Source organism: Dreissena polymorpha, chromosome 11 (assembly GCF_020536995.1).
Source record: "Dreissena polymorpha isolate Duluth1 chromosome 11, UMN_Dpol_1.0, whole genome shotgun sequence".
In the NCBI taxonomy this organism is placed as follows: Eukaryota; Metazoa; Mollusca; class Bivalvia; order Myida; family Dreissenidae; genus Dreissena; species Dreissena polymorpha.
Window position 1 is genome coordinate 15,746,771 of NC_068365.1, and position 12,914 is coordinate 15,759,684.

Sequence of the window (12,914 nt, forward strand, 5' to 3'; positions counted from 1 at the left end):
TACACTGTGAGATACAGGATTCATATCATCATTAACCCTTTCCCACTAAGAAGCAAAGTGAAAACGGCTAGTGTTTTTCCCAGGAGGGCAAAGGGGCATGGCGCATTACTTTCAAAAAGGGCATTTTAGCGCGCAGTTTAGGCAAAAAAGGGCAAAAACGTTCCCTGAATACCTGAATTACGGGGAAACATGTAAACACATCAGAAGCAGTTGTGGAAAAAATAACATATAAACAAGCACATTTAATGGTAATAGATGTATTTAACTTACTATGATTTATATTAATATATTTACCTTGCAATGTACATTTAAGTTCCATGCTGTTTCAATAAACTGTACAACTGTACAAACATAATAAAGCAATATATGATATGAATCTGATTATACACAGATCCACTAACATATAAATGAAACCATGTTTGTCTTATCCCATGTTCTAACAATAATCTCGACAGATGTTTAAAATAACATTGCGAGTAAATTGATCGCTTACAATATGCAAACACTCGTTTCAGTGACATACATCCACTGAGTAGATAACAAATAAATAAATAATGTTGTTGCTATCTAAAACATGTTTATGCATCGTTGATTATCACAGACATTTCATTAATTCCTTCTTAATGTATAATCTTCATCGTTAATTCGATCGTTTACGACGTTATTTGCCATTTTTGACGAGTCCCAATTTAATTCTGTATAGTCCGCCATGTTGATAAAATGTCAAATGATGTAAGCGACAGGTGCGCATAGCAACGTTAAAGCGTATACGCGATTCGCATTTGTTAAATTGGTATATGTCTCAGTAATTATTTCAATAATAAGATCTAATTATCTTAAAGATGCAAACGATAAAGAATAAATTTGTTTGTGAATTTAAATGTAATTATGCGTAAAAATATATGTTTTGATATAACTGAATAATGCATGCAAAGCACGATTGCCACGAGAATAACATCGAGTTTTTCATTAAAAGTCTCCGAAGAAATGATTATATCGTGGAGGAGTACACAATGCCGAGCGAAAAGTGCGCTTGGTATAACATAGCCTCAGGTATTATCGATTGATACTGACACGGGGTTATTCACGCATGACTAATTCACAGCTTTGGAGCAGTCAGTAAGACCTACCTATAAATCGAGCACTGTTATAGATTAAATCTGCTCAATTAAATATAGTCGATTAGACGTTTACGTCTCTCGAGTAAATCAAGCACAATCGGAGCGTCACAGACAATCAAGGAAGCTGATTTTGCAGACCAAGTTAGATCGTAAGGCAATAAAGATGTTATCGATAAGGGCGCGTGGCGAAATTTGCCTTTGAAAAAAAGGGCGCGTGGCGAAATTTGCCTTTGAAAAGGGCAGCGTGGCGATTCGGGAGGGCGGCTTGGCTTTTCGCCACGCTAAAATGGCCTGGGAAAAGCACTAACGGCTAGGTGCAAACAACATCAAACCAGACGAATAAGTATAGAAATCCTGCTTTCAGTTTTAAAAGTGGTACCGTTTGAAAAATAATTAATTTCTTGCTAACTAGGCTATAGATTTACGGTAGGTTTCCACGCATAGCGCGCAGTGTTTTACCTCCAAAATTCAAATTTAAAAGCTGGTGCACGCTATACATCGATACAACGCTATCCTGGCTGCTAAATTGGTAAAACATATGTTGTGTAATCGTAAAAAATCAAAATGGCCGCCATGTTTTTTTCCAGAAAACTACCACCCTATAATCGTACAGACTGAGGGGCCATTGTCGAAACAACAAGAAGTCGCTACTGGTATATATAAATGCGGTAGAAGAAGTTTTGGTCAAAAATAAATTTGTTTGAATAAACTTGCGGACATTTCTTTGTTTGTGTTTTTACACTTCTTTATTGATGAATTCCGATGGGGATTGTTGTCGACATTCCGGAGAGCAAGCAAGGGTAGGTGCGAACGAGGTCTTTTTTGCGAAGTAACGGTAGGTGTGAAAGGGGGTCATTTTGCACTTCGTAATTGGCAGATGTTATTGAGTAATATGTGCCACGACTTGTTAAGAAGCTAATTGACATTTGAGACACTAATTGACACTTGAGAACGTGAAGATATGCAATTGCATTTTGTGTGTATAAATATTGAATGTTCAACAGTGGTGTACCTCAACAACTGTATCCCTTTCTCCCATGCAACATTCAAATTCACCGGTAATGCCCATGCTTTCCCCGAGGAAAAATCGCACGATGTACACTAATTCTTATTTTCTCACGTTTTTCGCGAAATGCACGTGGACTGTTAATCTTTTGCTAGAAAATTACAAAATTGTCAGAAAAGTATAGTGCTATGCAACCCATGCTCCTAATCATAATGACGCTTCCTATTTTGAATGCTTGATTAAGCTTTCCAATGCCCCAGAATATTGGATTGTGCAATAGTAAAATGGCGGCCATTTTCAGTCCGATTTGGTGGTTTTATTGTCTTTAAATATTTTTTTCTCCATTTTTGTATTTAAAAAACAGCATGCGCGCTATACACGGGAGAGCGCTATACATGGAAACCTACTGTAATGACAATTTTGAACACTTTCAAATTGCATCCATATGTATTGATTAACATGTATTTCATTTCAAAGTCAGAGGCAAGGTGTGTGGCTTTAAATGTAAATTTCTAATGGACTACAAATGCATCAAAATATGTATTTAAGTGGTAAAGGGTTAAAGCATTAAATCTTTACTTTAAGTAGGGTATCTGTAATAAACTCGTTCATTTTTTCTTGTTTGCTGATTTATGGAGAGGGCTGAGAGTGACGTATGCAATTTTAGAGACTACATTCAGAACTGAGTCTGACTTGCCTTGTCTTATTTTAAGTTGTCATTTTTAGCACATCTATTTAAAAAAAAATATTATGAGCTATGGTCATCACCTTGGCGTCGGCGTCAGCGTTGGCGATTCGGGAGGGCGGCTTGGCTTTTCGCCACGCTAAAATGGCCTTGGAAAAACACTAACGGCTATGTGCAAACAATATCAAACCAGACGAATAAGTATAGAAATCCTGCTTTCAGTTTTAAAAGTGGTACCGTTTGAAAAATAATTAATTTCTTGCTAACTAGGCTATAGATTTACGGTAGGTTTCCACGCATAGCGCGCAGTGTTTTACCTCCAAAATTCAAATTTAAAAGCTGGTGCACGCTATACATCGATACAACGCTATCCTGGCTGCTAAATTGGTAAAACATATGTTGTGTAATCGTAAAAAATCAAAATGGCCGCCATGTTTTTTTCCAGAAAACTACCACCCTATAATCGTACAGACTGAGGGGCCATTGTCGAAACAACAAGAAGTCGCTACTGGTATATATAAATGCGGTAGAAGAAGTTTTGGTCAAAAATAAATTTGTTTGAATAAACTTGCGGACATTTCTTTGTTTGTGTTTTTACACTTCTTTATTGATGAATTCCGATGGGGATTGTTGTCGACATTCCGGAGAGCAAGCAAGGGTAGGTGCGAACGAGGTCTTTTTTGCGAAGTAACGGTAGGTGTGAAAGGGGGTCATTTTGCACTTCGTAATTGGCAGATGTTATTGAGTAATATGTGCCATGACTTGTTAAGAAGCTAATTGACATTTGAGACACTAATTGACACTTGAGAACGTGAAGATATGCAATTGCATTTTGTGTGTATAAATATTGAATGTTCAACAGTGGTGTACCTCAACAACTGTATCCCTTTCTCCCATGCAACATTCAAATTCACCGGTAATGCCCATGCTTTCCCCGAGGAAAAATCGCACGATGTACACTAATTCTTATTTTCTCACGTTTTTCGCGAAATGCATGTGGACTGTTAATCTTTTGCTAGAAAATTACAAAATTGTCAGAAAAGTATAGTGCTATGCAACCCATGCTCCTAATCATAATGATGCTTCCTATTTTGAATGCTTAATTAAGCTTTCCAATGCCCCAGAATATTGGATTGTGCAATAGTAAAATGGCGGCCATTTTCAGTCCGATTTGGTGGTTTTATTGTCTTTAAATATTTTTTTCTCCATTTTTGTATTTAAAAAACAGCCTGCGCGCTATACACGGGAGAGCGCTATACATGGAAACCTACTGTAATGACAATTTTGAACACTTTCAAATTGCATCCATATGTATTGATTAACATGTATTTCATTTCAAAGTCAGAGGCAAGGTGTGTGGCTTTAAATGTAAATTTCTAATGGACTACAAATGCATCAAAATATGTATTTAAGTGGTAAAGGGTTAAAGCATTAAATCTTTAGGGTATCTGTAATAAACTCGTTCATTTTTTCTTGTTTGCTGATTTATGGAGAGGGCTGAGAGTGACGTATGCAATTTTAGAGACTACATTCAGAACTGAGTCTGACTTGCCTTGTCTTATTTTAAGTTGTCATTTTTAGCTCATCTATTTAAAAAAAAATATTATGAGCTATGGTCATCACCTTGGCGTCGGCGTCAGCGTTGGCGTCCGGTTAAGTTTTGCGTTTATGTCCACTTTTCTCAGAAAGTATCAATGCTATTGCATTCAAACTTGGTACACTTACTTACTATTATGAGGGGACTGGGCAGGCAAAGTTAGATAACTCCGACAGAATTATGTGCCCTTTTAATACTTAGAAAATTGAAAATTTTGGTTAAGTTTTGTGTTTAGGTCTATTTTATTCCTAAGTATCAAAGCTATTGCTATCATACTTGCAACACTTACTGACTATCATAAGGGGACTGTGCAGGCAAAGTAATGTAACTCTGACTGGCATTTTGACAGAATTATGTGCCCTTTTTATACTTAGAAAATTGAAAATTTGGTTAAGTTTTGTGTTTAGGTCCACTTTACCCCTAAAGTATCATAGATATTGCTTTCATACTTGGAACACTCGCAAACTATCATAAGGGTACAACAGTAAAAGGACAAGTTGCATAACTCTGGTTGTCATTTTTACGGAATTATGGCCCTTTTTTGACTTAGTAACTTTGAATATATGGTTAAATTTTGTGTATCGATCCACTTTACTTCTAAAGTATCAAGGCTATTGCTTTCAAACTTCAAATACTTTCATGCTATCATGAGGTTACTGTACCTGGCAGGTTGAATTTTACCTTGACCTTTGAATGACCTTGACTCTCAAGGTCAAATTATTTAATTTTGCTAAAATTGCCATAACTTCTTTATTTATGATTAGATTTGATTGAAACTTTGACAAAACTACTCTTACCTGACAGACCACAATAGACTCCACCCAAACCACCCCCCCCCCCGAACCCTTTTTTTTTTTTTTTTTTAAAGATCATCTCACAAATGACCACCACACCCTCACACTTTACCCCCCCCCCCCACCCCGTCCCCCCCCCCCCCCAATTTTTTTTTTTTTTGAAATGGTTAAAAAACACAAATATTTATTTTTATAATTTTATTTTTGAAATACCGTCCAACCATCACACCCAAGAATCCCCTCCCCCCATCCACCCACCCCCCGAAAAAATTGTTGTTTTTTTGCATTTTTTTTCGCATTTTTGGAAGATAATGTAATAAATGTCCACACCACCACACTATACACACCTCTTCACTCCACCCCTCCCTCCTTTGTGATTGAAATTGAGAGTCCCTTCACCTTTAAAAAGAAAATAGATGAGCGGTCTGCACCCGCAAGGCGGTGCTCTTGTTTATTGGAAATAATCAGTTTATTTAAGATAATAATATGTGTATACAAAGTATTATATTCATAATTGGTTGTTTAAAAAGTGGATATCTGAGGGCTCAAGCTGGGCTGATATTTTAGGGAGAAGTGACTTCTCCCTGGACACTGATTTAGGGAGAAGTGAGGAGACTCTAGGGAGAAGTCGAGAGACTCGGACACAAGGGTTTGCATGTAGGGCATTACAACACATATATGTGTATCACATTATTGAAGTATACCACTGTAGTACACATAATTACATTTCTTTTGCATATCTTAATTTTTCCAGCAGTACTAATTAACCAAGTAATAATAAACACGACAGATAAATAATTAAAATTTTTCTAACCTTATATTCAATCCATTTTGATGTAAAAATCATATTATACAGACTAAAGTATTTCAAAGATAATATGTTTATGAAGCAGTAGATAACATAAGCTTAATAAAACTGTCAGACCAGATAAATATTTATGTTTGAAATATGACATTTAGCATATGCTTTCTTAAAAATTATTTGTTATTTTTTAAAGTCTCTCCAATTGCAATTTCATGTGAATACAATTTGAAATATGATAAACCACACCTTCTGCATCATTCCATCTGCATTCTTCATTCTATTTCTTCTGTAAAGAACTTCGAAATTAAATTATAATCGACGAAAAATAATGTATCCGAAAACAACTTCCGAAAAATTGTACGCGTTACGCACATGAAACAAATTGTGCATATTGTTTGACAGCAAAAAAATGAAAATCGGAAACCTAGCAAATACTTAATTAATATACAATTTCATTGACAATATTGCTTTACAATACCATAGTTTGTGGGTAAAAAACAACTTAATTATCACCTTTTAATTTCAAACGATAATCGGCAGAAAGGTGTAACATCATCGACATATATCTAATTATTTTATTATCATCCTTTTGTTAATTCAGATCGATAGTTGGTAGAAATGTAAAGTGATCAACTTAGAAATAATTTGTTTATTGTTAGGCTCCTTTTTATTTGTTTATCTTTAAATACGACGTTTGCAATCAGCCGCTATTGTGTTGGCAGACGACAATGTCAACTGTGTATTTCCAAGTATACAGTGTCTGCGCATGAATGACCCAATATTATGTGTGAGCGAACTCAGTGTTGATTGGCCATCTACCATGTGACTTTAATGCTGACTTGACCAATATTGATCGCTGATTAGATAAGTTCGGAGGTTGGGAGAATCGGGGCGGAGTTTAACTCATATTACCTGTCGCTCAATTGCGACACGCTCTGGGCTGCGACAGTGTGTATTGGAAAATTGAGTCACACCTTGACATCGAGAAAACCGGATGTAAACAAATTCCGATGAGAGGGATACTGGAAGTCGCTTTTTATCTACAATTCCTTAAATTTTAGGCAACTTTTTGCGTAAGATTAAAAGCGACTTAGTCGCTCACGTTGCCCCTTAGCGCAAGCCCTGGATTTTATATATAATGCTGTAAATGAAGTATGGAAAATACCAAACATTATAATTTATAACATTTGTATTACATAATGTTCTATATCTTCATTAAAAACCTGCTAATTTTAAAATGCTTATTGTAATACATGCAAACATAAAAGCCAGAAAGACCACTTAGTTAAAATCCAAAGGCTGGTCACGGGTGAAATCCCTACTGTGTGAGTGTTCTTAAGATCTTGCCCAAAAGCACCGAGTACTTCTTCTAGTTCTAGGAAACGGACTCAAAACGTTTTAAATATTTGAATAAGTAGAAAGTACTTAAATGCACTCAAGCTGAAATAAATAAGTTAAAAAAAAAGCCATAAAGGCCCAACCCTCAAGTCAAAATTTGAAGACGTTTTTAACCTTGTTGGTAATTAAAATTATGGTTAAATTTACAACCAGGGCACATATGTTCTAAACTACAAAAATAACTTGTGAGTTAACTTTCCCAGAAGGTGACATTTAGAAAGAAATATCAGTGAATTAAAACTGATAATTCACTGTTATAAACAGTGAAAATTACTGCAAAATGTAGAGGTTGTTTTCATGAAGTTATGAGTTTGCTATTGTCAAAAAAGTTGCTGTCGTGTGGACAAAGTTTATTTTCTTAGAAGTTGCAAGAAGCTTTCTTTTTACTTGCAATTGTTGAAAGAGGACAGATCCATTATTTAAATAAGATATAGAAAAGGAAAGGCAAGAACAATGCTTTGGTAATTGGCAGTTTTTTAATGGGAACCTATGGGAATTGGAAAAGTTTAATCCAACTTTAAATAAAAAAGAATAATGTGCCTATCTCTGGTAAAATAGGGCTTAATGCATTCAAGGAAGTGTCGCCCTAGAGACATATGTCAGGGAAAACTCTTTATGCCTTAACTGGATTAAAGCTAAGAAGAGACTTCCTTTAAATGAAAAATACCTTCAAGATAAAAGTGCTGTCCCTGATCAGCCTGTGCAGAATACACAGGCTAATCTGAGATGATGCTTTACGCACATGCATTAAACCCCATTGTCCTTAATTGCGGATTAATTGTAAAATTATAGCTTTTTATGTTTGTTGACGTCATATAAGTCTGGCTTGTGTTTATGATTACAAGAATCAATGATTTTCATGTTGTGTGTATGATTACTAGAATCAATGATTTCCATGTTGTGTGTATGATTACTAGAATCAATGTTTTTCAATATTGCAGTCACCTGATCATCGCTACAGGGATGAGTAAGGCGAATGCGCCCGTGTTTGAGGGGAGCCAATATATTGACACTTACGAGGATATGTCACTGAACACAGACGACTATGAGGGGAAAACGGTTCTCATCCTTGGTAAAAGAAGCTATGACAGTTTGATAACAAATTGAGAACATTGAAATTTTGATTAAAGCATTTAAAGCATTGAGACAATTGAAATTTTGATTAAAGCATTTAAAGCAGTGAGACAATTAAAATTTTGATTAAAGGATCTAAAGCATAGAGCAAATTAGAATTTGATAAAAGTATTGAGAACTCAATTTACATTTAAGCATCAGTTAATGGTATAAATGATTAATTGATTGCAAAACTGAACTGTTCATAAAAATGCATTGAGACCACTAACAAATTTGGATATAACAACCATCGTTAAAATTATCAGGGCTGAAAATGAACAGTTTGGGCAGTCGTTTTATTGTATCCCATTATTTTTATGCCCACGGTAGGGTAGCATATAGCAGATGAAATGTCCGTCAATCAGTCTGTCCGTCTGAAAGTTAAACATTGGCCATAACGGTTTCAATATTGAAGATAGACACTTGATATTTGGCATGCATTTTATCATGGAGCTGCACATTTTGAGTTGTGAAAGGTCAAGGTCATCCTTCAAGGTCAAAGGTAAAAAAAATTAAATCCAAGGGAAGTAATAAGCTTTAAAGGGAGTAATTTCTATTTATCATTTGGCAAGTACAGATAATTTTTACAAGGGAAATCATTTTTTTATTATATCCCTTTAAATTTTTTTTCTTCCTTTGTAAAAATTATCTGAACATGTTAATATTAAAAAAACAAAAACAAATCAAAGTGGCGCAGTAGAGGGCATAGTGTTTCTGACAAACACATCTCTTGTTTTGTACCAAGATTACCTGGATAGCATGTTGACAATTATAAATATAGAGAATAATAGGTTAGTGTTGATTATAGATCAGGTTTATCATGCGAGGCTTAGAAAACAAAAAGCACGAGCCTTGGCGAGTGCTTTTTCGTTTTCGTGCCGAGCATGATAAACCTGATCTATAATCAACACTAACCTATTATTCTATTTATCCCACTTTTTATTCAGTAAACTTTTTTTATTTAAACAAAATAAGTTTTCATGAGTGTTTGTCGTACTTTGATAATGACTGTAGTGTAACCAAGGTCAGTGTATTACTCCGCGTTCCAAAAATAACCGCTGATCAAATAATCATTTTTTTAAATCAGAATATCGTTCTGTAACAAAGTGTCGAGCGTTATTAATTACAATTTTAATCATATTGAATTGCAAATCTTTAAGTTTTATGATATCAATATGACATTAAGTTGTTATATACAAGGAACTACATTTGTTTACAACGTAGCCTAACACCACACACAATTCACTTTCGATATCAAACTATCGAGTCGATCACGAGGTGCACAATATTTCCTTCTTTGTTATAATATTTGGTTATTTCGTGACGAAATAACAAAGATTACTTGGATTTAAGCTAATTATATACATTAACATTTTGAATGTTGAAAGTGGCACCAAAGAATTGTGAGGCAAAGTTGTTCGAACTAGAGAAAGACATTTGCTGGTGAAGTGACTGGGTGGGGCGAACATCAAGATCAACTTGTTCGACGGTAGACAGTGGTTGTCTAGGCTGCATTTCGGCCATAGTTTCGGTGCATGAAGGTGAACAAGAGGAATCTGTTGGATTGTTACATTTACTGGACTGAGCAAGAATGAACACTTTTGCTGCTGTTCAACAGATACGTTGGAATAATTGGTTATGGACTGGACATTTTTTGCCCTGTTATGGCCATGGTTTCAGTGGGTGGAATGTTTGCATTTCGAAGTTTTTTGACCAGGAATTTGCGAACTGAGTGGTTCGTTATTCTCTTGTGCTTGAGAAAGCCGGCGTCTTTTGCCATGGCCTTCAGCATCTGACCTAGCTTGTTGACACCCAATTGTTGACGCAAGAACAACTGGGATGCAGTGTCATTTGTGCGTATTGCCAGGTTGGAAAGATGCTTTGAAGATAAATCAGATGGACACATATCCGAGTACAGCTTGTAAATTAACACAGGATTTCTTGGTCCAGACGATTGTTTTCTACGGTCAAAAGGGAGCAACTCGAACTGACTTCTTCAAAGGGGAGCTACAACAACAGAACCTATTTGCATAGTGTTAAATTTACCTAATACTAGAGGTTTTAATAAAAATAAATGACAAAAAAACACGTTTTTTTGCTACTTTTCTTTGTTTTAAGGTCATTAAGATTGACAAACATTTGAGATTGTTTTTATTATTGATGCACTTGGCAAATACAGGTGACGAGGTGCGTGGGAAAAAGTAGTCCCGGTTCGGCAGTTGATGACGTCATTTCGTGCCATTGATTATAGCCTTGCCGTTGATTATAGATGAAATTTAATCAACGGGGCTTTAATCAACCGATTTCGCTGTAAAAGTGGGATAAATAATGTTTATTAACTCATGATGCAGTCTGCTAGATCTTAAAAGATCTTTTTCTCTGATTAAAAAATAAATCTTTGTGATATAATTGTCATCATGTCTTTGGTATCTGTAGGCAGAGGAAATGCAGCCTTTGAGACAGCCACACACATCTATGGCTCCACCAACCTCATCCACATGATTTCAAGGTCACGGGTTCGACTTTCATGGGCCACCCACTATGTGGGGGATCTAAGGTGGGACATTGGTAGCGTTGTATCTGTATGTGGAAGATCTAAGTTGGGAGATTGGTAGTTTTGTACCTCTACAGGGCTCGACACTAACAGCGGTCCGTTGACCTGGTGTCATTAAAAAATAGGAAGGACTAGTGAAACTAGAAATTTGGTTGATCCGTTGGACCAGTGAAAAATCCTGGCCAGCTTATTGTAAAATACTGGTGGAAAGCCGTTTTTATCAATAAAACAACTTTATATGTTCATAATAAACTGATAATTTCATCAATATTTTATGGGCCGACTCGAGACTGGGATAAAAATAGCAACATATTGGAAATTCCAATTTTTTTTAGATGCCCGGATGACAAAAACCTGTTGTCAGATCAAAAAATTGATTTGAGTTTTGCAAATGTCTCCCCATATGTTTCCGGGCTTGCCATGATCGATACACACATTAACATAATATTTGAAGCGTTTGGATGGAGAAATGAACAAAATGGTATTTATTATTTTGAAAAAGCAGCCATAATCAGCATTTTATCGATCTTAGTACCATCAGAATATACTTTATTTACCGAGCGAATTTACACTGAAGGGCGCTGATATGTTTTGATATTGCCGGAGAGTGAACGTGCGTATTTTCAAGATTACAAGTTTTCGCAATGGGGAATTTCATTCCAGGGTGGTTGAACATCTGCCTAAAAAACCTAAAAGAACCTCTGCCTAAAAACCCTAATACTAATTAAGAGAAGCTTGAAGTACAGCAAAAATATGAAGAGAGTAAGAAATAATTTAGTAGAAAGTATAGTTTTCTTTTTATAAATGCTCAGTACATTTTGGATATTTATAGTCAGGAAAGTAAGTTGAAATTTAGGTAAAATAACATAGAAATTGAAATCTTGGAGGACCAGTTATTTCAGAAAGCTGGTGGTCCTTTGGGTCAATAGGTAAAAAAAAGTTGGTGTCAAGCCCTGCCTATATGAGAGAGATCTAAGGTGGGTCATTGGTAGCTTTGTAACTCTATGAGAGAGATTTAAGGTGGGAGATTGGTAGCTTTGTACCTCTATGAGAGAGATCTAAGGTGGGACATTGGTATCTTTGTACCTCTATGTTGGAGATCTAAGGTTGGACATTGGTAGCTTTGTACCACTATGTTAGAGATCTAAGGTGGGACATTGGTAGCTTTGTACCTCTATGTTGGAGATCTAAGGTGGGAGATTGGTAGCTTTGTACCACTATGTGGGAGATCTAAGGTGGGACATTTGTAGCTTTGTACCTCTATGAGTTAGTTCTAAGGTGGAACATTGGTAGCTTTGTATCACTATGTGGGAGATCTAAGGTGGGAGATTGGTAGCTTTGTACCACTATGAGAGAGATCTAAGGTGGGACATTGGTAGCTTTGTACCTCTATGTTGAACACCTAAGGTGGGAGATTGGTAGCTTTGTATCACTGTGTTGGAGATCTAAGGTGGGGAATTAGTAGTTTTGTATCACTATGTGGGAGAACCAAGGCGGGACATTGGTAGCTTTGTATCACTATGTGGGAGATCAAATGTGGGGCATTGGAAGCTTTGTATCACTATGTGGGAGATATATGGTGGGAGATTTGTAGTAGTTGTATCTCTTTGTGGGAGATCTAAGGTGGGGGATTGGTAGTTTTGTACCACTATGTGGGAGATCTAAGGTGGGAGATTGGTAGCTTTGTACCTCTATGTTGGAGATCTTAGGTGGGACATTGGTAGCTTTTTACATCTATGAGAGAGATCTAAGGTGGGACATTGGTAGCTTTGTACCTATAAGAGAGAGATCTAAGGTGGGAGATTAGTAGTTTTGTACCACTATGTGGGAGATCTAAGGTG

General features: G+C 36.1%; 1 protein-coding gene across 4 annotated transcripts in view; it reads left to right on the forward strand.

Annotated features, from left to right (window-relative positions):
• Positions 1-12,914, forward strand: part of LOC127850191 (FAD-dependent oxidoreductase domain-containing protein 2-like) — a 107,000-nt gene that overhangs the window by 72,570 nt on the left and 21,516 nt on the right. For all 4 annotated transcript variants that reach the window (XM_052383027.1, XM_052383024.1, XM_052383025.1 and 1 more), the window contains 2 exons: positions 8,348-8,478; positions 10,956-11,076. In XM_052383027.1, the coding sequence (XP_052238987.1) occupies positions 8,348-8,478; positions 10,956-11,076 (252 nt within the window). The remainder of the gene's footprint in view (positions 1-8,347; positions 8,479-10,955; positions 11,077-12,914) is intronic.